General features: G+C 42.2%; 1 protein-coding gene across 1 annotated transcript; it reads right to left on the reverse strand.

The window, feature by feature from the left end:
• Window positions 1-18,248: 18,248 nt before the first annotated feature.
• On the reverse strand, window positions 18,249-25,762 carry RIMBP3C (RIMS binding protein 3C). Its single transcript, XM_050923983.1, has one exon. It carries the CDS (start codon window positions 25,760-25,762, stop codon window positions 20,141-20,143), a length of 5,622 nt encoding a protein of 1,873 aa, XP_050779940.1. The 3' UTR covers window positions 18,249-20,140.
• Between the last annotated feature and the right edge of the window lie 525 nt (window positions 25,763-26,287).

Here is a 26,287-nt window from a genome sequence, read left to right on the forward strand (position 1 = left end):
TAAACGTTTGTGTGTCCAGCTAAAGATACTGCTGCGTTCCCAATTCCACAGTTTAAGAGATAACAGATTAACACTGTTGACAATACAGCAGCTGTCTGCCCACCAACATGCAAGCGTACTGCATGCACGTGCATGTGAGAGAGAGTTTGAGTCACAGGAGAGTGAGGAGACCTGTAATGGTATCAATCTCACCTGTAGGTGTTATCGCTCTGGATACTATAAGAAGCTGTTGAAAGGGGGGGTTCTGGACTTCTCTTGTGGTTGGGGGTTGAGGTTGTGGCAGACTTTCCTTGTGCAGGGGAGGCTGGGTTTTTTTGGATTTGAAAGGTCGTAACCCAATAACCAGACGGTGCTCCTCTGGGTGGGCCTGCACTAAGGGAACACTGCTGGGCAGGTGTAACAGTCTCACTACCCAACATGTTCCCCTGCCACCTCAGCAACATAATGTCTTAGGAAGGCAAGACAGAGCTGTTCTCCTCTGGGCTGCACCTTGGCTGATCTGTTACACCTGTACAAAATGGGTGGCCCACACAGGGGAAGAGCAGGGCAGAATCAGGGCCTGCTTCCACCCCTTCTGCTCCCCCATGATCTCAATGTAAATATGTTGTGGGAGCATCTAGCATCGCAGTGGTGTTACTATTAAAAACGGAAAAATGAGCCTACAAATAGATTCAAACGGGGGTGTTTGCTGCTTCTGTCTGTCTGCACTGAAAAAAAACCAGTGTGTTCTTAACTCAGATTTGTGAACTCCAAATAGCAGTGAAGACTCAGAAATTCATCTTTTAATGCAAATTAGCAGCTCAAGTTAAAACCGTGAGAAGAGCCTGGGGTTGAACTAGAGCTGCTGACCTAAGTTTAAAAAAGAATTGCCATGTGTTCACTGCCATTTTGACCCAAGTTTGCTAACTTGGGTCAAGACAACACCTTTTCTTTTTCTCTTTTTGCAGTGTAGACATACCCTTCATGAGCATTTCATTCAGATTTTGTGAACAAAAATGGTGGCAAATCGAATTGCAGGTTGGCTTGAGCACTCTCTGCAAAGGAATCACAGAGGAAAGCATTTGTCTTTCTACAGAAAACAGGAACCAAAACTTCATAGATAATCTTGATATTAAAAACAGAGGGAAATAATCATGAAACAAAGAAAGCCAGATTCAGAATGATTTGGATGGCACTGGGGACTGGGTGAGGAGAGGGATAATGCAGTTTAATGTAGACATGTAAAATGCTTAGTCTGAAGGCGAGGAACTAAGTGAGCGGGTATGTTCAAAATTCTGCCACCATCATGTACATGAAGGAGGGAAAAGATCTGGGGATCATTACAGAAAAATCACTGTTACCATTACAATATATGACCACAGATAAAAAGACAAACACTACGTTACATCAGCAGAAGGATGGAATACCGAGGAAAAGAGGCGATAGTGTTAGGGTCAAACCTGAATGGAGCAGAGTTGTGGGTGTTCTCCACTTCTCCTGATTTGGCCCTTCCTGTATACATTTAGGATGTTAGGCCCTGTCTAGACAAACACGGCGTGACAAGCTGGGGTGTAAATCTAGTGCACTAATGGTGCTGCTGCATACTAATTGCTTTGCTCCCTTGCACTTTGATCTACTCCTGTTTCAAAGCAGACGTGATCAAAGTGCACGAGGGAATGTTTAGTGCAAGGCAGAATGGTCCACATGGACAGTTAGTGTGAGACAAGCTAGTGGAGGGTAGATTTATACCCCTGCTTGTGGCATGCTAACTGTTCATCTAGCCAAGCCCTTAGATCTCCTAATTGAAATCATGCATATAGTCCTGGGTAGAGGCGGATTGGGATCTGTGGGGCTCTGAGCCAGAGCAAGTGGGGGCTCCTCCCCACCTCTTCCGCCTGCAGTCCCCCCCAGCACTCCTGCCGGGGAAATGGAGTCAGGGCACAGGCGCTTCCCCCCATTCCCCAGCAGGAGCACCAGGCAGGTGGAGCAACCTGGGTTTAGCAGGCCAATGCTCAAATCACTGAGCTATCCCTCCTCTGCCACTGGTCCTGGTCACCGCCCCACAGGAAGTATACTGTTGCCTTGGAGAGCATGTAACATTAGGCGTGATAATCGCTTCAGTAGGATAGGTGTTAGGAGGGGAAAACGTTAAGAGAGTGTGACGAAGTGGGGGGTGAGGAGGCCTAGGGGGTCCAGAGCGCATGGACTCCCTGAGGGGGCCCACGGCGAGAGACAGACAGGCTCAGAGAGGTGTGGCTCCAGGAGGTGGAGGGGCCTGACCCCGAGAGAGAGTGGACCCCCAAGAAGGGCTGTCTCACTGAAAGGGGCACCCCCCATGGACCACACGGGGCCATGAGTGGACATGATCTGTGAGTCTGTGACAGGGAGGTGGGCTTATTCTGAAAAAAAAGAGGCAACTTGGAGGTGATCAGAGGAATGTTAGCAAATTTATGGGAGGTACTGACAAAGTTCTTAGGTATGTTCATGCCACTGCCGGTAAAGGATTAAAACCTAAGAGGCATACGCTGAACATTAGGGCACTCAGGCAGGGCTATTTTACAAAAAAAAGCATTATAAAATTATTGCCTAAAACACTAACAAAGGCAACTGAAGCAAAAAGTGTAAATGATTTCTAGAGACTGGGCCCTAGCTGAAGATTATAGTGAGAGAACCAGCAGTGCCGTTCACCCAAATGAGGTCAAGCATGTTGCCTTAAGGTCTTTGCCCATTCCTCAGATTCTTTCTGTTCTTATAAGTCAGTTAGATGGAAGCCCCCACCCCCAACCATTTAACTGTCTCATAAAGAAGTTTGTAAAGTATTTTATTTTTCTGCAAATTGTCTCCTACAAAGTGGCTTTCAGCATTTCAGGCAGCATGCGGCCAGTGCATGCTTCACACTGTCTTTTGTTCTCGTTTATCCTCTGCACGTGCAAGGTACTTTATATGCTGACCCAAAGGTCTGCCTTGTCAATGTGAAATGTAGTCAGTATAAACACTGTAGCTATTTAAAGCCATACTGTATTATGCAGGAACCTTGTGTGGGTCCTCTCTCTCTCTCCCACCTACATTTACTTTCCTTTATTTGCTTTCTTGTGCCTGTGTGAATGAGAAATGGGCAAACTCATTTTGTCACATTTCCCATCCACTTGCATGCCACAGACGGACGTGCATCATTGTCTCTTGGCCATGTTACCATGTTCAGTGAATAGGAGAAGAGATTCTATTATAATAAGACCCTAAGCAAGCCCTGGTAGACTTAAGAGATGCCAATGCGATTTCATTAATATATGTTCTTTATAGGGATTTTTAATTAATTAATTTTGTAATAGTTCACTTGTAAAACAGAACTTTTTTACACTTAAATCTTCTGGGCATAAGGAGTTCTTAAGTTCACAAGCATGTCAGGGAAGGATGCTCCAACTTGCCATTAGAAAGACTTAGAAGTCCCACCTCTTAAAGTTGGGGAATATTCTGGACTTGTTCACCACTCAGAATGCTCTGGCAATGTGTCAAGTCATGGGTACTGTGATGGGGAGTGTACACCATATGCATAATGAACGGGTTAACTGGAGCTAGTGTGCTCAGTTAAGGCACCTAGTTACACCTGGAGGATGGGCCAGGCCCAAGTAAAGATGAATCCCAGCTGGGGAGGAGCTGGGTGGTTAGTATAAAGAAAGGAAGCTCAGAGTAGGTTGGCTACAGAGAGAGAGGGAAAGGACTTCGTAGTTCTGCTCTTGGTACTAGAAGGCGGTGCGACTGGCAGGGTTGAAGAGGAGTCCGAGGGGGAGAGTTGGCCTCGGGATACTCTCCTGAGTAAAGAAGTCTGTCAGGAGGTCAAGAGAGACACAGAGCACTTGCTGGGGTGGGGCGAGCTCCATTGGTGAGCACTGATAATAGAGCAGGATCTGGACTTCCAGGGAGAGAGAGCTCTGGAAGCTATTCAGTTGAGAAATGCAGCAGGGGAAACTGAAGAGGGATGAAAGGTCAAGTCTGAGGAGGGCAGAAGTCAGATTAATTTTTTACTTTTGATTTGGGGATTCCAGGGGAAGAGTCCGGTGGGTCCTGGCCCCAAAAGAAGGGTGAACTTAGAGAGGCTTTGGAGCTTGGGAAAACAGAGAGGCCAGTTACTTACTGGTGCACATGAAGAGATTCTGGCTTCTCAAAGGAAAGAGAAAAAAACATGTAACTGTCTGGGGATGAAGTCACAGGCAGAGTGAAGGCTGTGGTCTGCATCCCAAGCAGTGTCATAGTAAGGTTTAGGAATCCCACTATAGGCATGGGGACATCTGAACAATCTGAAAGCTGTTAGTTACTGTTACAACTGTTCCTTGCAGATTTGTCCAACATCTTCACTCTTCATTGTGCCAGAGGTCCCATTTTATAGAGTTTACTCTTGGTTTTTTGTGACAGAGGAATTCTTACCCTTCCTAGGAAAAATAAAGCTCTGTCATGTTGGAATGAATATACATGTTACCAGAAATATGTAAGTGAAAGTATTACAACTGACCTTAGAACTTGCTCCTTATAAGGCTCTGATCCCTATTCTAAGCCTATTGCCCTCTCTTTCAGTTTGTTGAAGTGTGTCCTTCCTCAAAGGAAGCAAATGTTATATTACAAATAAACTGTATTACAAATAAACACAGAAAGAGATGTTAATGCAACATTAAGGTTGCACAATTAGAGATTTGGGAAATACAGATGTACGGTTCTATGTCGATGTTAACTCATCCACATACGCACACATACAGTACTGCCTATTCTTGTTTTACTGGTTACATGTGTAGCTAAATACATACCTCAAAATACCCAGGATGTGCAATGTGGCTCCATTTACTGGGCTATTAGAATATTAACACTTGTGTTTCCTGACCATTTTAACTGTGCAGTTTGTATTAATATAGATCTTGCATTTAATATCCTGGTTGTTTTAAAGCAAAGACATGGTCACTAAGTTTCCAGGGTGTCAAGTCCCCAGGTAAGGTAGAGGATTGTTTCATGATGGCTTCTATTAACTGGTAGTGTACCTAAGATGAACTGGTACAAAGCCCTGTACTACCGCTCTTTCCAGCCCTGGGGCCTACAGAGTCATTCCACTCTGTATACACTAGCCCAAAGCCCAGTGACATGTGCCAGGTGGCAGAGGAGTTTTCTGCTGGGAAAAAGAGCTTTTGTTACTGTAAAAAAAAACAAACAAAAAAAACCCTAATGCAAAATATCAAGAATTTCACAGACATGCTGATACTGGCAAAAAGCCAGAAATATGTTGGTTTCGCTTTGGGTGTGAATGTTTGAATATTGTAATTCAAAAGCATTTTTTTCAATGGAAAGAGACGGTATGTTGCAACGGACTTTGCAGTGATAAATATCAACTGTGTCATTTCTCTCACCAAAGGGGTTTTCCCACAGTGATATCGTAAGATGCAGTTCAAAAGGCCATACTGAGATTTATAGAGCTATAAATTTAAAAAGTGGCATGCAAGTCATTTTGTTCAGCTTGAGTGTTTGACATGCAACCTTCACAGTTCTGCATGACTGAAAAAACAGCCCCATGTCCCAAGGTTCCAATGGGCCTGAAGTGATTAGTGACAGCGTGTCAGTCAGGTCATACAAATTTGTGTGAGCAGTTAATCTAGTGAGCAGTCGCTTGTCATGTGACTAGACATTTGGGGAGTTTTAGAAAGTGTTTGGGCAAAAAGATTCAGTAACCACTGGTAAAAGGGCACAACTCCTGTCAAACCAATGGAGTCATGCCTGTGTACAACAGCAGTGAATTTGGCCCTGGCAGATTGTGGATTATAATTACTATAGTTGTGGGCTGAATGAAACATATTTGAAGCTGGGAGGTGTGTAACTGCAGCCCTTCATCGAAGATAGATGTAAGACAATTAAGCTCCTTTATAGCAGCCCCCACATAAAACAAAGGTACAGAGAAGTCTACCCAGGAATTAGAATATATGAGTGGAGGGCTTCACTAGGTATTGTTTTGGGTAAAGGCGTGTGCAGTAGTAAGTGACAGGACAAGAAAGAGGAAGCACATTGAAAAGCAGAGAGAAGGAAACTCTGTACAGAGCCTGGACAAGATGGCTAAAAGAGGGTTGGGGCTGTAAGCAAAGAAACTGTCTCTTGTTGTTTGGTTCTTCCTGTGCTTGGAGGAAAGAAGGGTTTGAACATTTCTTGGAAATAAACAAGATAGCATCAAAATTACCTGACTCATCATCAGCTTCTCCTCTTAACAGGAACCACCTTCAAAACCCTGAATTCTTGCTTGGCTGCTCTATAATATTACTTATGTTTACAGTGCCCAAAGTCATGCTATGCACTTTACACCCCAGATAAAAAGATGTGGCCCTTGCCCTGAAGTGTTTTTTTAACTGTAGACTCTGAAGGACTATATATCTCCACAGGAAATGTGCCCAGTTATACCTATATAATTATACCAGTATAGTGAGACCATTGTAATTAAGCTCTGAAATTATTATATCTTTCTCTATCCACTCAAAGTAAGGATTGCAGTACTGTCTCTATGCAAGCATTGCAAAGCACAGAGGCCAGCATTAAAAGGCGACAAAGTCACAACCATCCTGTTCATGTTTATCAGCCAATCCCCGGAGAAGTTCTTTTATTGTTTGTTTTATGATTATTTTAATTAATTTTAAAATCAAGAATGAATTCCTTCCCATAGTGACTTGGAGCAGCACTCCCCAGCTCTCCCCGAAATAAATTCTCATAGCGTGGACAATTTCTGCTGTACAAGGCTGGAATGGGGAGAGAACTGTTTTATGGAATAACTCCAAAGGGAACTGCAGAAAGGTCACTAGTTGCTTAGGATTGAATAAGTATTTCAAATGCGAGCAATACTGGGAAGGAATCAAGGACCATATCATGACCCCTTTGAAGTCAATGGTAAAATTCAGTGGGGCTAGACTAGGGCAGCAAAGGAGAATGTAACTCCCAGCTCCAGCAAGCTGCAATTATTTTCCCCTTCAGGGATAAGAGGGTATCTAAAAAATACAAACCCCAAATCACCTCCTTCAGTCATAGTTTCAATATTCCAAGTACTTGGTGTAGTTAGGGTTGCCAATTTTGGTTGGACCTAGTCCTGGAGGTTTCATCATACAACATAATCTTTAATTAAAAATTAATCTTTAATTTCTGGAGACTCCAAGACAAGCCTGGAGGCTTGACAACCCTAGTTAGCAAGGTGATCATGATAGGCTGAACTGGAGTTATCCAGAGTATCATGGGATGAAGCCATACTCCACCTCTCCCTTCCTTCCTGTTTTAGCCAGTGGGAGTTCCTCTACCCACCTTCTAAGGGGGTTAAATTAAGCAGCAAGTTTCCCACCCTGCAATCCTGTGAGTAGACTAATTTCTTGCACTGGGGAGTCCCTTTACAAAACTTGGAAAGATGAAAGGCATTATGTGTCTCAACTTTCTAGGAAACTTTTTTTATATAAAAAGCTAATTTTAATAGAAGTGGTGATGGCAGGTCAATTAAGAAACAAAAAATAATATAACTATTTTATATCTGCAAGTTGTTTTAACCACATTAGAGATTTCCTGCAAAGAGATCGTGGGGGTGTGGGTGTGGGTGTGTTTGTGTAAGCAAAAGGGGAAAAATCAAACCAGTATGACAAGGAACTGCTCCCCAGATAGTTGAACTCAAATGAGCACATATATAGAGAAATGTGTGCATGTTCTCTTGGTTTCTGTTCATCCTATATTTAGACCTTGTGCCAAATTCTGAACCTGGGCTCAGTCAGCTACACATGTATAAATATGGAGGAGCACCATTATCGGGACAAACCTTTTTACCTTATGACTATTCGTTTGTAAAAGATAGGTATCAATTCTTGGTCATCTTGATTATCTGCTATTACATTTACTTAGGACCTGATATTCAGAAGTGCTGAGTGTGCATCACTCTAGCTGGAGTCAGTGAGATCTGTGGCTGCTCAGCACCTCTGGAAAGCAAGTTCTCACTTTTTAAAAAGTTTGCTCAAAAAATAGTCCTCATTCTGCTGCTGTGTTTCCATTTCACTTTTGATGGTGGCTAATATAATGCTGGCTGTTCTCGTAAGGGCCATTGAAATGTGCTCCTGACAGAGTTTGCCCAACGTCTTCTTTTCTGCCCCTTATAAATGAAGCCTCTGGCTCTCATCAAAACTCAGCAGCAATGAAGCAGCTTACCCAGACTTCTCTTCCCTAGAAAAAGACATTTTTAAGAGCCATCTGTCACTTTCAATCCTGCAGTGAGCAATATGTTATCTGCAATGGAAAGAAAAAAAATGAAATTATTTTCTAAGAGTTTCACGGTTAGCCCGGTCCATTTCTAGATGCAATTACATGTCTATTGGTTTTGTTGACCTCTTGTGTTTATATCCTTTCAGAATCTCAAAGTATCATATTTAGAACATGTTCATACAACCATTCAAAAACATACCAGAATTCAGTGGTTCACTGATTATAGCAATAACCTGCAAAATGTCTATAGCAGCAAAAGTTGACTTATTCCCTCTCTTTGATAAAAATGGTTAATAAAAGCTACTTTCAAAAGTAATCTGCCAACTTCAACCTCACAGTGACTCTGAGCCTCTGTAAATCAGTAAACGAGATAAAAATTAAATTGCTTACTAATCTTGCCTTATAAAGAAACTCTGGTATTTCCATTTGAAGCACCTTTGATTTCCAGTCTTCTGTAGTTAAAAGCAGTGTAGACAAAACACACATGCTGGACATTGCAGGCTAAATCATGTCATGAACAAATAAGCAATAAATAGGAATTAAAACAGAGCAGCCACTTTCCAAGCAGCTAGGCCAAATCATGGTCCAACTGCACTTGATGGCAAAACTCTGATTGATTTCAATGAGATAATGGTTTAGCCCATGTGACTTCTGCTTCTGTTTCTTTCTGTGATAGTCCTGTAACTACCTCCTCCCCTTTAAACCAGAACAAGCGACTGGGATAGAAAGAAGAATGTTGATAGGTTTATATAAGAAAAGGAGTAATACATAATATTTAAAAAGTTTAATCAAAGAGACAACCATTGAAGATAACAAAACAGATAAAACTGGGGCATTATTAATGTTATTGTTTCACTACTAGAGCTGTGAATGTAAAAGTTTTCTGTTAATATTTGTTTGATTTTTTTAATGAATTCACTTCAGTCATATTCACACATTTTTTGTGTTTACTTTCCATGAAATGTTAGTGAGACTAAGTTCAACTGGCACAATCCTTTGTGGAAAATGAATTTTAAGTCACATTCATGAGTATTTGTGGAAATCCAATTTTAAATTTGCATACATGGGTGTCCATGCCGGACATGCTTGTGTGCTCATGCAAGCAGTGAACATGAAAAAGACTGTATTTTCTGATCAATCACAACTACGCCACATAGCTCTATTTCAAATATTTACCATCAATTGAGTACAAACAATCCCTAAGATATTTGAAAATAAACTCAAATAATGAACAATTTTGAGGAAATTGCAATCAAACTATTCATCTACTCAGCTCTAACAACAATGTTCACAAATAAAAAGGCAAGTTAATACTCTCTCTTTCAGGTGCAAACAACACCCAATTGCTTATTTAAAACAATATAAATCTCAATAAATAATTGCTTTTACTTCTGCTTCATGTATCCATTTAGCAAAGTCAGCACCCTGATACAATAATAATCTAGCTGACAAGTGGGGGACCCTATTGCTGAACTGGGGCTGAAGCGATGATATTGGCCCCTAAGGTTAAGAGGGCCCATGTTTCTGATAGGTTATATCTATCCCAGACCAAAAAAACAAATAAAAAAACCTGTGTTAAGATGGAGCTAAGGTTGAACGTATATATCAGTAATGTAAAGGTAAAAAGCATTGTGAGGATGATGTAATTACTCCCAAACCAAGAATTATAAACCCAGATAATTCAGAATTAAGGTTACAGTCAAAAGAAACCCAGAGACTTTAAAGGTAAGTAATGGACAGTCAAGGTTCCCAAACAACCTTAACTCTGCCCTGTAGAGACATCATGCAATAGCATTATGATTAAGGTGTTCCTATTTTGTGGCCCCAGATTAGATTAAACTGTTTTTTAAAGACATTACATTTTTTCACCCCCTTCCTCACCCCTTTGTGACATAACTATAAAGCAGGAAAGTAAAGGTCCTCTGGAGGAGGGTCAGTATTCATCTATATTAATATTTTTCCATCCAGTGAAAGACATACGTGAGTTGCGTTCTTTGGTCAACTGGTTCAGACAACTTAAGTCCCTAAGAGGACAAGAACAAGAAAAGCTTGTAAAATAGAGTTTAATGATTATAGCTCAGATCCTGCAATAAGCTCCATTCAGGCAGAGCTCTATTCCCCCGAGAAGCTTTTTAGTAGGGCTCTGAGATAGACAGAGGTCCATCTGCATAGATCTCATTGCAGGGTCAAGGCTTAAGGCAACAAAGTTATGTATTGGATGCCAGTAGCCCACAACATGGGTACATGTATGGAGGATCACAAAAGTAATGAAATGAAGTCCCTCCCTGAGAGTTACATTTACGTGGGATAACTCAAAGTCTAGGAAAACAAACTGAAAGTCTTTGGTAGGGGCCTGGGGATTTTATTTGTTCTCATACAAGAAAAGACAAAAGGAAGCCAAGTTCTAACGGACTTTTAAATAAAAAACTTTTAAAATACAGTTTTTCCTCTAATTTATTTTCATTGTTTAGATATAACCAAGCTTCTGGAATTAAGCTGAAAATGTTGGAATCATATAAAATATAAGTCAATTCATTCTAATGATTCTATACTTTCACTTTCTCTAGTGACATGCCATCAGTTCTGCTCTTAAGTGAATTGAAAAACAAATGTAAAATGGGCCTCGTGAATTTTCATGTTCCCAGTGATTTGGTCGTTTAGCTGCATCATTTAGTCTATGTCTGTTACAGAAAACCAGCAGGATTTCCCAGTAGATTAGCTCCTGTATCTGAAACACCAAAGAAGAAGAAATGCGAGGAAACTGGCAGCAGGATAGCATGAGTGGTAGGGTTCTACAGTACCACGGAGGGAACAGGCTAACAGTAAATACAAAGTCTGCTCTCAGCTAAAAATGTACAGGAACAATAGGTGGAAGGAGATAGCACAAGATCTCTAGTAATGACTCCATCTGATTAATTCTGAAGACAAATAAATGAAGATAGATGGCACATGTGTACTGTTTGAGAGTTCAACTGTGTCCAGGGAACAGGCTACTTGTTTATCGACTGTAAATGGGCAATACTATCACCTAGCTGATAGGGGTGCGTTATGAGGCTTGATTCAGTAAAGTTTGTGAAGCCCTTTGAGATCTTTGGATGAAAGGTGCTGTCAAACTGAAACATATTATTTTGCACAGCAGTCTGTTAAAAATGCAAGTGAAATGTACTTCATAAATCAATAAGTGATCGTTTAACTGAAAGGCTTGCCTCTAGCATTTTAGTTTCTTAATTTGTATTCTAAATGGAGGACATATGATTGTTATCCAGAAAGCAGCGAAGGATTACGGTGGTGACAAAGCAGAAAATGAACAGAGATCCCAAGAGCAGAATGTCCCAAAATACAGAAATAACAGTGATTGAGGCAATTTCTCTTTCTAGTTCTAGTTCCCTGTCTCACAAGAATTTATATTAATCTGCTTAGGTGCAGTCATGGGATTAATCCTCACCAGGAAATGCTGATGTTGCTAAAACCATAAACATTATTTATGCCATTTATTTTTCCCTATGTATATCCTCCTGCCTAGCTAGAAAAACAACTTTCAGGTACCAGTATAAGTTTTTCTGTTGTAAAATGCAAATATCTAGCTAAATTCTGTAGTAACCTGCATTGAAGTGGAAGGGAGAAGTACAGATTGCAGGAGGGAAGAATTGGGAGGTGGTACCAGTAAATCAGCCTGTGAGCACATGGCTGGAATGCTAGTTACAATTGCACCATCTCTCTCTATAGTACTCTTAATAAAGTGCCAAATTTATTTTAGAAACATGGACTCTTCTCCTGTTATTACCCAACATGCAGCACATGAAGCAAATTCTGCTCTCATTTGCACTGATAGAAAGCCATTGACTTCAATGAGGTTGTAATCAGTGGGGCTGTATATAAGAAAAAGTCCCCCCAAAAGGGACTGTCTCTTTAAAAACGGGACATCTGGTCACCCTACTCACAACCAAATGGGGACCATACAGAATGGTAGTGGGCCAGGCTGCAATAGAAGACAGTGTTAGTAGGTGTAATATTTGGATTTTATTGAAACATGAGCACTTAGCAATGTCTTATGAAATCCTACTTAGAAAATCTAGTTGTCGTGGGATTACCACTGCCACATGGTCTGTAAACTGGATGAAGGACCATATAAAGTAAACTAAGGGCAATGATGTTGTTACAGTTGGCAACGGACTTTGGAGGATTTGTGTTGAAGGATGCTGCAAGGGTCAAATGTTAAATCCACTCTTACTGTATCTTAATTTGGAAGTGTGACTACACAACATATTGTGTGCAGTGTTGCAGCCATGTGGGCCCCAGGATATTAGAGAGACAAGGTGGGTGAGGTAATATCTTTTATTGGCCCAACTTGGTGATAGAGACAAGCTTTCAAGCTTAAGAGCTCTGTATAAGCTGCAGAGTTTGTCTTTCTCACCAACAGAAGTTGGTCCAATGAAAGATATTATTCACCCGCCTTGTCTTTCTACACACTATGTTAACAGAATTGGCAGGTGCTGATAACAGAGAGAGGTTAGTTTGGAGTCTTGGTCAATCTGAGCCCCATTTAAATTTACTGATTGCGTCAGGCATATGATTGTGAGACCTTTTTCCAACTTCCCTCTGCAAAACCTTTAACTTATGTTGAGATAGTTATACAACAAGAGGATGGATGCCAGGTGTTGTAGATCATCTCCATATTGTCTCTTTGCCTCTTCCTCTCTGATTCTCAAGCATCTGTGTTTTTATCCAAGTCCTGCCTCACCTAGAATTTTAGGTCGCCCTTGTTTGTGAATCAATTTTCATTAAATTGTGTTACATCTTGGCCTCAGATCACACTGCTAAATTAGTTCATGAGATTCTAACACATCATGGTTTATGATGACAAGTTTGTGATGTGAAAATCAGAAAGTTTTGTCCTCAACTTCATGAACTGCATCCCAGGACACAGAAGCAAGAAAAAAGTTTTTAAAGATTTTTGATAATTAAATCATAAAGTAGAAACACATTCTATTAACTATCTCACACATTGCTATTCTTCTATCAAGCTATATTCATGTGTGATAACAAGTACATTTATTTGTGTCTTTAGCAGCAGTTCATTATATTTTTGCTTGCAAAAATAGCCTTCAGAACGCTACCAGAAACCTTTATTACCTATCTTATCCTAAGGAAGAAAGACAAAGAGAAATATTCCAGGGACAATAATGCTTCCATGGCTTATAGCTTTTAGAAATTACCTGCCGAGTGTGTAATTTTAAAGTGATTGTCTTCCATTAGGGCTACAATAAACAGCACGGTGGAAAAATTCAATCTGATTAGCTTTTCTAATGAGCTGTAGGAGGTCGTGGAGGCCAGAGCAGAAGAAAACTAAACATTTCATCATTCTGACTACAAACATGCCTTTGACTTAAAGAGATAATGAAGTGCATGGTTTTAATGAACCCACTGCTTATCAGCAAATTATCAATGATCCCCGTGGGCTTTTCCTGTGCTGAAACTCATTCTTTCCAAGATTTCCTAAAATAGTGAGGTTGCAAACAGCATACATATTTCATCTGATATATAAATAAATGAAAGTTATAAAGGTCACTGGAAGTCAACCTCATAGTTAAGGTTGCAGAATGATTTCCATTATAACCCTGTTTCCATTTACTTATAAGTTGATGAACCTTCCCTGTTTGGGCTTCTGGCTGGTGGTTGTTATCTAAGAGTCAATTTGGCCAGGACACTAAGATTTAACACCATGAGCTAAATTCCACTCTCTATTCTATTGATAGCCGCCTATTCCTTCCTCCCCCCCCCCATGTCCTGTTTTTTCAAAACTGCTATCTGGTCACGCTAGTTGTGAGTAAATTCAATCATTTGGTTTCACATGCATCCAAGCCAACTGGGTCTGGATGGAGTCTAGTCACTGTTTCTAGCTCTAGGACTCTAGGCACATTCGCAGGCTCAGACTGCCTGTCTGATGCCCTTCCTTGGGAGGTGGGTCACTGCCAGCCAACCTCCCTAGGCTGTGAAAGCAGAGTGTGAGACCTCCAAAATCCCCTCCCGCCAGCTGTTTACACTCCCCCAGAGCTCTGCCTAGGTGCTGGGCACTTTGTGTTTCTGGGACAACATAGCAAGAAAGCAAGGAATACAGGCTTAGGCAAGGAATTTTTTAACCACAGAAACTTTACTCTTAAAGCACTTGAGAGTTACAGAGCTTTGAAAACAACAGAAGTTCTCAGATGCACTCTCCCCTAGTCTGATCTCACTCCTCCAGTGAGTCCAAGGATCATCAGCCCTCTCTCTGCCCGTTCTGCTTACATATAGTGATTGTTGGACACTCTGCACTGAGCAGAACCCGGTCTTTAGTAGGGTCTCTCCTCTGTGATGTGCTCTACAGGAAAGCCCCAGTTGCTTTGCCCAGTCATGTGTACCCCACCAGTGCAGAAAAACTGTTGTTCCATGGCAGAGGGGGACAGCAGTAGAGTCATTCCATGTGGATCACTTCAGATTGTGTTCTTGATGGCTTTTAGTGTTAGTCTTTCAATGAACTGTCGAACACCTGGGCAGGGCAGCGGTCTGAATGCATTATAGTAGGCTATATTTGGGCATCTCCAGACTTGTTTTCACTCAGCACAACAAAGAGCTCGCAATTTGACACAACTACACATTAATTTTCTAATTTTAGTATCATATACAGCTACTCCCTCCTCTTTACTACCTCAACTGCACTGCCTTCTGTTGCAACCTGGCCTAGTATTATTTTGTATGGCACCAGTTAGTTATGAGTGGCCCCAATAGCTGGGTTCCAGGTGCTTCCAAGCCAACTGGGTCTGGGTGGCACATAGGATCTCCTTAGCTCAAACATATGAGATGCAACTGCATACAATTTGGCCTCCCGTTTGGACCACGTTCTTATCTCTGAAATCAGATTCAAGTACATTCCATTTTCAACAAGAAAGTCTGACTTCCAGCATCTTGGGGCTATTACCTCCCTAAAGTATTACTTGGAGCAATTACCACTCTGATAGCTTAACTTTGACCTTGACATCAGTAACTGTATTGGGGTGGATTCTGAAGAGCCTGTGCAAAGAAGCCACCCTTCATTATTATTATTATTATTTTGCAATCACTGTCAGGCATGGGCTTTAAAAGAATGATATGGGCAATTTAAAAGCAAGTTTAGTATTTTCAGTTAGCATTATGTTAACTGCATTTTCATTACAGGTTTTTCTAAATAACCTATAGTTTTTCTTATCATTCCTTATATTTAGGATGTCTTTTTTCTATTAACTTCAGTGCAGATTTACAAGCACTTTAGCCATATTAAGACGAGTTTTCCTATAACAACATATATTACATATACGATAGGTTTCCTGCTTTTCCTATCTTAGCTGTTTAATGTTAGCATAATTATAGCATAGCTTTGGGGAATCAAAATCTGTTTTTCTTGGTGTTGAAAACCTTGTTTCCCTGAAATTATTCTAAAATATGAGAACCTGTTGATGAGTGAGGTAGATCTTTATGGTCCGATGTCTCTCTCCAAAAACTGTTTTCAGCACTTCAAAAATAATCCATTTATTTAACTTTTAAAACAAAAACAAAACAAAAACCATAACCACCGACTTACATATTTTACTGTGGTGCCCTTTTCTTTAAAACCCACTAGAGATCATGCTGTTTGCTGTGTTGTTGTAGCTATGTTGAGAGATTAAGTGGGTGAGGTATTATCTTCTATTCCTCCACTTCTGCTGGTAATAGAGACAAGCTTTTGAGCGACACAGAGCTCTCTACGCAATGACCTGAAGAAGAGTTCTGTGTAGCTCAAACCTCACCCACCTCTTCTCTCTCTCAAGAACATGTTTGATTCCACAGAGAATGGTTTGGTACCTCACTCAGTAAGACTGAATAAATAACTGGATGATGGATAGGGAAAGGATGCACTGAGGAAGTTTACTGGTGGACAGTTTAGAAGATGAGGGTGATATGAGAAGAAGAAAGGAATGAAACCGATTGCGGGGCAGAATCAGTTTGATTAGCCAATGCTCATATGACAAACAGAGAGGGTAAAGGGATCCAGTCGTAATGGTCTAATGAGAAATTCCAACACCATCAAACATACTGCTAGGACCCCAGTGGAGTAATAATGCTTCAGTCTTTGGGTTCCCAACATTGCAGGGAATGTTAAAACAAAACAAAACTGAATTTTTTAAGTTTACTTTTTTTTTTTAAGTCATGCAAAGCCTAAACAAAGAGACTTAGGCCCAGATCCATAAATCAACAGAAATTAGAACCCAAAATACCTTTGTGGATTTGAGCCTTAACATCAGGTACTTTTGTCTGTAGTTAAAATTTCACTATATAATTTCTTCCCTTACATTTCCCTGCAAAAAGTAATCACCTTGCCACACTAGAATAGGCTCTTAAATTACTTATGTTGGGAATCTGTTTATCATCTCCATAAACAGCCATGAAAAATATATGGGTACTAAATAAATCTAACACAATATATATTAAATTTTTATTTTGGATACAAGGCACTTTGAATTTTCTATCCTGTAATTAAATAACATGAAAATATAAAGTAGGAAATGGACACCTAATTATTAATTGTTCTAACGTAGCACCTAGAGACACCAGTACTACTGTGCTAGGCAGTGTACAAACACATAAAAAGATGTTCCCTACTTTCTTTAAAAAACAGAAAATTGATTTGTAATGTGATAAAATGTGCTGGCTAACCTCTGAATGAAAAAAATGTAAATAAAAAATTTTTTCTTTTTTAACTTGAGAAAAGTTCAGTGAAATAAAAATTCTCAACATGTACTAAAGATGAGTGAAAGGAAGCCAAGCACTAAATGATGTTTCAAACCTTCAAACTCCTCCTCCCATCTTGCAGATGCTCTGTAATGCAGAATATCTAAACAATGCAGGTTCATTGTTGACAACTATCCGAACGTAGGGTTTCCTAAAGGTTCTCATAGCATCCTTTCATCAAGCAATTAAAACAGGTGGCAGTCCTGCAAACATTTATTCACAAGCGTAACATGAAACATCCGAGTAATACCATTTACTTCCATGGGACAACTTGTGCTCAGAGTTAAGAACAAAATCATGTGTGCTTGTAGGATTGGGGCCTCAGTCATTCACAGTTTGAAGGGATGCTGTCAGGTCAAGTTTGGGCCCAAATTTAAATATTTTTAAACAAGCTTTTCCAAATTTAAGACTAACAGAAATGCTTCCATTAATTTAAAAAAAATTAAAAAAACCAAACCTTCACTTGCAATATTCATAACCAAAGCAAATCTGACTACTCTTATTTTCATTGTCTGAGCCAAGAGGAATGCAAAAAGTAAACAGCATAAATAGTTAAAAGTAAATTCAGTGTTAACAGTTCATTTTAAAAATAATTTAAAGGTGTCAACAACAACAGCTTGGAAAAAAACGTGATGTTTAAACTGACCATGTCCTTTAGCTAACAGGACCATACACTATACATAGTCTGATACCGTGGGCTCTGCTGCCATCTAGTGGTACCATATAATTATTTATATAAATTAATAATTAGCATATACTGCTGTTTTCTGCATGGGTGACAATTTTCTCATAACATGTATTTGTTGCCACCATGCATGCTCATTTAAATCTAGAAAATAAATGAATGTTAGAAAGAAATACTATCTGAAATCACAGAAGGGTGCACAATAGAAGGAGGCATGACTGGAACAATCTGTGCTCTGTTTATTCTAGGCTACTGGGCAATTACTTGTCTCTGGGACAAAACCAGCCCCCAGCTGCCCAGAATCCAGGAGGTGCAAAGGTGGCATAAAGATACCATCTCTACCATTAGGGATAAACCAAGGTCAATTCTGCCACAACCCAAAATCAGGGTCTTAAATCTGAAAATTCATTAGGCTTCAAAGTGATTGGTGTATTGTTTAGACACAGAATGAAATGGGAAAATCAAACAAGTAAAAAAAAATTTAATCAAAATTTTGCAAGTTCATAACACCACTCTAAGCGTCAATGAAGAACAGAGGCAAATACTCAGAAAATAATAAATAAGCTTTATTATATTTTTTTAAATAAAAATGTATCACTAGCACCTATGGATATCACTTTTAAAATTGAAATTTCAAAATGAAACAAATTGCTTTCTTAAGACAAAGTGAAATATGCAAGAAAATTAACATTGGTATAAAAGACAGAAACTTCCCATAGGTCTAACAGTAACATCATAACACAAAGAATACATCTCACAAGGAAACATCTGCAAACTCTCCTGTTTTCAAACTTATCTACATATACAGCTTTGATCCTACTTCAAGAGCTTTGAGTCACTCTTCATAGCTTCTGTAGTCATACTCTGAATCATACAATAGTAAAACAAGTATTTAGATATGTAAACAAATAAAATATTTAAATAAGTAAACAAGTAAAACAGTTTAATATCTCCATAAATAAGTGAAGTAAAATATTTAAATAAGTTAAAGGACAGAAACCGACCCCTACATTTTCAAAACAAACTGCACAAAAGGACACCCTGTTCCTGAGAGTAAGTTTGTCCAAGCGGACTCCTGTGCCTGAATGGAGTCATCTTCAGATTGGGAACCTAACATTAACCCAACAGAATCCTTCCTATTAAAGTCTGTCATTGGGATGAGTATTCTCTGCAGCAAATGTAAGCCTTCCAGTGTGCAAAAGCTATTTAACACAGCCCTTCGTGCAAGAACGCTTCTGGTATTGACTCCTATGTAGAGCATGCCTTATGTGATCCTAGGCACAAATGAATATTTATAGGACAAGATGCCTATGTTAATAACCCCTGAGATATGAGACAATGAAGTGCAACCATTGGACACAATCCAGCTCTCCTTGAAGTCAACTGAAAAACTCCTACTGACTTCAATGGCAGCAGGAGAGAGCATATTCTTTTCAACAAACGTTGAGGTATTACAGACCTCCCACTCAGAAATGGGAAAGAGAAATTTCAGTGTAAATCACACAAAGACACCACAGTGTTAAAGCACATGCAGCTGTTAAGTTTCTCCTAGATAACACAAGCTTTAATGGGAGCAACTGGCTAGAGAGAAACCAGTATCTTCCTTAAAATCAAAATCTAGACTGAAACAGGGTTTATATTCAGTTCAGAGCTGGAAATCATTTGGACTCTGTACTAGGTAGGTGTCTACCCTTGAATATTTTTGTTTTGCTCTGTGTCAGCTATTGGAACATTCTGCCCACAGTCACTGTAGCATTCTACACATTCTGAACATCTTCCTCTCTTTGAACGGCAACTCTCAATGAAGAAGAGGAGAAGGGGGCTAATGAATCAGTTATTTGTGTAGAGAAAGACATTCTAAAAAGTAGTCGAAGTTCACCTACCCCTTGAGAAAAATACTATCTGGCATGCTTTTAACAGCCATTCCACACCATTACTGTATGTACTGTAGAAAGTGGTAGAAGTTGATCCATTAAGTACCAACATAGAGAAAACATATACATCTCCTCCATTTAAAAAGAAAAAAAGATTAAGGCGTACAATGTTTTAAACTGTATGTGAAATTCACTTTTATCTCTGCAAAGCACTCTTTTCATAATCCCTACAGGAAAATATTTAAAATTCACTTCTAACTTTCTTACAGGTCTTAGTAACAAATTTAAAGTTATCCTGTTTGTTTTACAACTAAAAATCTATTTGGAGCCTTCTGCAAATAGTTCATACTATTATTCTCATATGCTCAGAGATTCAAGTACATATGAATTGTCTAGTTGTTCAATTCTTAAAAATATACATTTTATAGGAGGCATTTTCATGGATAGTTTTTAATGCTAGACCTCGCTAAAGATCAAATTTTTCATCTACATTTTGTGCTTTTTTTTAATTGATATATCAGATTCTTTTCCTTCTCCTATAACTCTCTGCAGAGGTGTCTTTTAAACAAATCCTCTTTTACTCTTCATCCCGAGAGATAGCTTTTACAAAGTCAGATGGGATAAGGCCTCTCTGTCCATTGAACTCCCCATAGTAGAATCCATCATCATCCACAGACCCAAATACTGTGATGATGTCTCCAGCATTAAATGTCAGCTCACTTTCCACATCTACATGTAATGAGTTCTCCCTTGGGTTGTAGTCAAAGGCAGCCACCACTGTCTTAGAAGTAAGCTGTTCAGCCTTGCTATCCTGCCAGCTATGTTCCGGGTGAGACTTGTTATTCTTTGTATCCACCTCCACTAAGTTGATCGCAGATTTTTCATCAGTAATGGAACCTTGTTTTAACAGGCGCTGTTTCATTTCACTACTCTCCACCTGCACTTCAGACACCATATTATAGGGAATATACCCTGCCCTTCCTGCATATTCACCTCTGTAAAAGCCATCCGCATCTTTATCACCAACCACCTTTAGAATCTGCCCCTTTTTAAATGGGAGCTCCTCTTCAGCTGCATCAAGATTAGGTGACATAGACATGGGATCGTAGTCAAAAAGGGCCACAAATATCCTTACTGCATCATCATTATTATCTATTTCCTCTGAGATGAAGCTTCTCAGAGGGCCTGCTTTGGAAAATAAAGATGTCCCTGCTTGGCCTATTCTTAAAGTCTTGCTCATTTTTCTGTTTTGAGCCCACTGCATGGGAAACTCTGGAAGCTCCAGTAGCCTGGAATTGTTACCAACCACCTTTATTCTATTCTCTTCCTGCATGTCTAAATCCAGGTCCTCTTCTTCCTCTTCCAAAATATCTGAAAGGTCAGAACTGTGGCTGTGGTCACCAACAGGATTCAATTGCCAGTGTCCTATTCTTGATGTTTGGTCTTCCTGTATTTCACCTCTAGACATCCCTAGGCTGGGGACTTCTTTGCATAATTCTTTCGTCTGTTTCTTCTCAGTGGAAATATATGGGGCTTTCTGAACACAGATATTAGGTATACCTATGTCTCTGTAACTGTCCTCCAATTCAAGCTGACTAGAACACAGCTGAGGCCCAGAACTCAAGCAGCTCTCATCATATGCCTCAATATCTTGAGTGGTTGAATCTTTCACAGACTTGTCGTTAGAGGGCACAGAGTGGGTGATCACAGACATTTTCATGTTGCTAGTGTCTGTTTGATTTTCAAGCACAGCTTTTTTAGTAACAAAGAGCTTTTTTATCCTCTTTCTCTGACTGTCTTCAGTAAGTTCTTTTAATGCTGACATCCTGGAATTGACTGATTCTTCAGTCCATCTAGTTGGAAAGACAAGGCCTGAAGGTTGCACACTGACTGCTGTCTGCTGATAAGACTTTAAACATTTATCATCTTTATCTCTTGCTATGTTATCACCAGTGTTGCACATTGCAAGCTCATGTATCAAGGAAGAACTCTGAGAGGAGAACAACTGGTGTCGGGGGATGCTTGCTGGCAGAGAAGCTACTGAGTCTCCACAGTTGGAGGTGAAGTGAATGGTGAATTTGTTATCCTGACTGGCCATGAACATCTCTGAAGAGGGTGAAGATGTGCAATGCATCAAAGGGATTTTCACATGCTGAGAGTCTATGAATTCCCCATAGGGTAATTCAGAGGTCAGGCTGGTAGACGTAGACTTTGATGATGAACAACAACTGGGAACATTCAACATGGCTGAGGGAATCAGAGCTGGCACAGAATCAACTGACTCTCCATTGGAGGAGACAGTTCTCACAGAAACCTTCTGAGACCCTTGTAGCATCTCTAACTGGGACAGTTCTACTATGGCACTCCCAGCTGTTGGAGATATAACTTCTGTTACTCTTTGTCCATTGACATACACAGCATAACCAGTAACTCGTACCCCATTGGATGATCCTGCTGCATCAATTGTCACTGGTAGCCAGCTGATAACTAGAATGCCTGCTGAGGGATCAGACTGTACTTGGACATCAAGTGGAGCATCAGGTGGTCCCTCTGATGGAGTAATGAACTTAATCATTGCTGATTTCTGCTCCCATTTCTCTTGAGGCAAATCCCATACCATCTTCTGAGGCTGTGTTTCCACTTTTGCATTGTATTGAGTGTTGGGCTGCAGGTTATGGAAAGTGTACCAGTAGATCCCTGCCTTTGTCACATCACACTCCTTCTCATTAAGGTACACTGCGTGAGTGTAGTTGCTACTGCTTGGTAACCAGGTGACCTCTGCTGAAGTGGCAGTGATGCTCCTAAGTTTCAGAAGTGCTGGTGCTAAATGGAAACCTTGCCCTACAAGGAAGGTACATTGCATCTTATCCGAGTTTCCCTTCTCTGTCACACTTTGTACCGAGATCCGATATGCCTTAATCTTTAAATCCAGATTCTCAATTGCTGCTTGAGTCTGACAACCAGACCTCACATTTTGGCAAAGTTCTGTATCTACATATATGTTATAACTCTGCACATCTCCCCAGCCAGCTGGCATGAGTGGTGACTCCCAGCCTATAACAACACTTCTTGCAAACAATTTGATTAGAGTCAAATTTCTGGGATAAGGCACCGCTGTATGATCAGGCATTTCCATGTCTCCTTCTAATCTATTAGGCAATAGATTGACACTGATTTCTTCATCATGGCAATCACTCTTTTCTCCACTACTAGCACTTCTGCTGAGGAAACTCATTTCATGATCTGAAGTATGGGAGAGGTCACTTGTCTTTGGAGGCACAAAGGTCATGAGGTCATCATCTGAAACTTCTTCTATCAAATTAGAGGGAACCAGCCCTCTTCTGCCATCCATCAGCTCTCCTTCGAAGAAGCCATCCTCATCCATCTCTCCATAGATATAAATGTATTCTCCTGCTGTCAGTGGAAGCTCCGCCTCAGGGTTCTTATTAGGACCATCAAAAGGGTCATAGCTGTATCGAGCTAAAAACACTTGAAGTTTTGCAGGGCCTTGTCTCTCAGGCTCCAAGATTAGGGAAAATTTGTCTGTCTCCAATTCATCCATCTCACTTGCACTATCCCCCTCTGGAGTGGGGCAGGACTTAGGACTGTACTGTGTGGATTCTGATTTTGAGGAGTTTGACTGGAACTCCGGTTTCTTGCTTTGCTTCTTAAAAGCAGCAGGAGTGGATACAAAGTCTACATCATTAATAGTCTTACTACACTGAAGAGCATGGCAATCTTCTGAGGAACAGCATGTAGCGTGTGGCAAGTCTGAAGACACAAGGTCAGAATTTTTTATTTGTAATTGTTCCAGTTCCTGAGACAGAAGATTAAAATGTTCCGTTTGACTGTGATACTGATTCTCCAATTCTCTCACCTGGGCTTCTAATAGCTGTACTACCTCTTCATGTTCCCTTTTTGCTTCTACCTGGGCCTGCTGCAAATATTTGACCTCCTCTTCTTTCTTCTGCAGTACTAACAGTGTTTCCTCATGGTCAACCTCCAACTGTTGCCTTCTCTCTGCCATTTCTTTCATGTCCTTCAGTACATGCTCTAAATCCTCCACCTTGGTTTGAAGTCCTTTTGTCAACTGGACAGCAGAATTCCACTCCTCTGTCACTCCCATTAATTTCACCTTCAGGGCAGCATTTTCAGATTCAACCTTTTCTGTCCATTTAGTTTTCCCACTGAGTTGAGCGTTTTCCTCAGCCATTCTGGCATTTTCAGTCAACAATTCCTGAAGCTGCATTTCCAACTCTTCACATTTTTTCTGCTTTTTCTCCATTTCTTGTTCAAGGTTTTCACACTGCTTAAATTTCTTACTAAGCTCTACTTCCAAATGCTGTATTTGATTTTTGCTGTCTGGGTCTGTTTTTAAAGGGATGTTTTCATGTTCCTCAGACACATTTCCCAAAGGTAGTACTACTGACTTAATATCCTTTGCCAAAGTGATTGATCCTGGTGTTGTGTGTTTTGGCAAAGATGAACCATCTAAGCTTGCATCAATGTTTGGTGCAAGTGTTTCCTGTATTAGGCACATGGTAGCGGCTGGAGAAGAACTGTCTGGACCCATTTTGGAGGACTGTAGAGACTCTTTCAGGTTCTTCAGTGTGATCTGTCTCTGTAATCGTAACACTTCTTTCTGAGACTCCCGCAACAAACGATCAAAGTCACTTAAATTGAGCCAGCATGAGCCCTCCTTGCCTGTGGCCAGTTTGGCGTGCAGCTCCCAACACTCTCTCTGCAAGGCTTCTATCTGTTTATCTTTGGCCAGAAGGATGCTAGCTTGTTCACTCAGGTCTTTAGCCCGCTGCCGGGCAAATGCTTTCTTGCACAGTTCCACACTGGAGCCTTTGAGGGATACTGGCATTGGGGCATTGACCACCTTGAGGTTGGACTCCTGGAGTTTCCTGGCTCTCTCTTCCAATCGCTTGGCAATGATAGCCAGATCTCCATTTTTCCTCTTGAGCCGCTTCACCTTCTCCTGCATCTCAGGAAAGCTGTTTCTCCTCAGAAGGCCATTCTCTTCCTTAAGGGCTGTGCATCGCTGCTCTAGATCCTCCAGGGCACTTAGCAGGTCGGTGTTCTGCTTCACCAGCTGGCTGTAACTGCTACCAGAGAGCCACTCCTGCTGCTGCCCCACTGCCTGGGTGCCACCCTCTCCTGCAGACCCCCAGCTGCCCATCTTCCCTTCAGGAGGCGAGTCCAAGCACTCCAGGGGCCACTCCTTACTGGAGGGCTTCAGAGGGAGCTCCTTGGCAGCTCCTTCCTGCGGGTGGACATCTTCTTCCAAGGCCTTTTGGGCCGGCTGCTGCCCCGGGCAGGGGCTCTGCGGGGGGCTCCCCTCCAGCGGGGCCTGGTGCCCTGCCTGCGAAGACTCGGGCTTGGCTAGGCTGCTGTCCAGCGAGCGAGACCTGGCGGCTCCCCCATCCGGGGAGGCGGCGGCGATGAGGCTTTCCAAGGAGCGGGGCCTCGGCCCTTCCAGGAGGCTGCTGCTGAGGCGGGGCAGCGGGCCGTGCCGGGCCCTATGCGGGGAGCCGGCGGGCTGCTGCTCGCCCTCGAACCGCTCCAGGATGTACTTGAGGAAGAGGCTCCGCTCCAGCTCCAGCTCGGCCCTGAGGTGGCGGATGCGGGCGGCCTGGTCGCCATCGGTCTCCCAGCGCAGCTTGCCCAGCACCTCCTGCAGCTTCCCGCGGCACTCGCTGCTCAGCCCCGCGGGGCAGCCCCGGGTGCTGCTGTAGCCCCGGCTCACCAGCTCCTCGGCCAGCTGCCGCTGCAGGTCCCGGGCCTGCCGCACGGCGGCGTCCCGCTCCCGCTGGAGCAGCTCCTGGGCCTGGCGCAGCTCGGCGTCCTTCCAGCGGATGAGCTGGCGGATCTCGGCCTCCCGCTCCCGCAGGCTCAGCTCCCGCAGCTGGTGCAGCTCCCGGGCCCGCTGCTGCTCCCACTTGGAGCGGAGCTGGTCGGCCAGCAGCTGGCGGTCGCGCTCGGCCGCCTCCCGCAGCTCGCGGGCCTCGGCGGCGAAGCGGCGCCGGCTCTCCTGCGAGCGCAGCCGCTCCCCGTCCAGCTCGGCCCGCAGCGCCTCCAGCTCCCGCTTGTGCTCGTCGTGCTGGGCCTGGCTGCCGGCGGGCGGCGCCGCGGCCTTGCGGGGAGACAGCCGCCCCCCTGGGGGCGGGCCCCCGCCCGGGCTGTCCCGGGTCATGGCCCAGGGGAGACGCGGCGTCCGGGCAGGGCCGGCGGGGAACGGCCGCCAACCGCCGCCCGCGCGCGCGCGGCCCCTTCAGCGCTGGGCTCGGGCCGCTGGAGATAGGCGCTAACTAACGGCTTCCCGAGCGGGGCAGCCGCCCCCTCGCGGCCCCCTTCGACCCCCCCACGGCCTCCATCCCCCAGCCCCGGGAGCGGGGGTTAACGCACAGCACATTGGCAGTCATCAGAGTTGGCGTCCGCGTGCCCTAGTTAACCCCGCTCCGCATATCCCCAGTGCCTGGATTTCTCCTGTGGTGTGTAGTTAGGGTGACCAGATGTCCAAATTGTATAAGTACAGTCCCAATATTTGGGGCTTTTTCTTACACAGGTGCCTATTACCCCCCACCCTCTCTCCCGATTTTTCACACTTGCTATATGGTCACCCTATGTGTAGTGTTTACACAGGCAGCAGCAAATTAGACTGCATGCACAATTAAGCATAAAGCATACTTTACCAAATCAAGATTATCTTCCAAAAATG

This window comes from Gopherus flavomarginatus, chromosome 15, assembly GCF_025201925.1.
Source record: "Gopherus flavomarginatus isolate rGopFla2 chromosome 15, rGopFla2.mat.asm, whole genome shotgun sequence".
Classification (NCBI taxonomy): domain Eukaryota; kingdom Metazoa; phylum Chordata; order Testudines; family Testudinidae; genus Gopherus; species Gopherus flavomarginatus.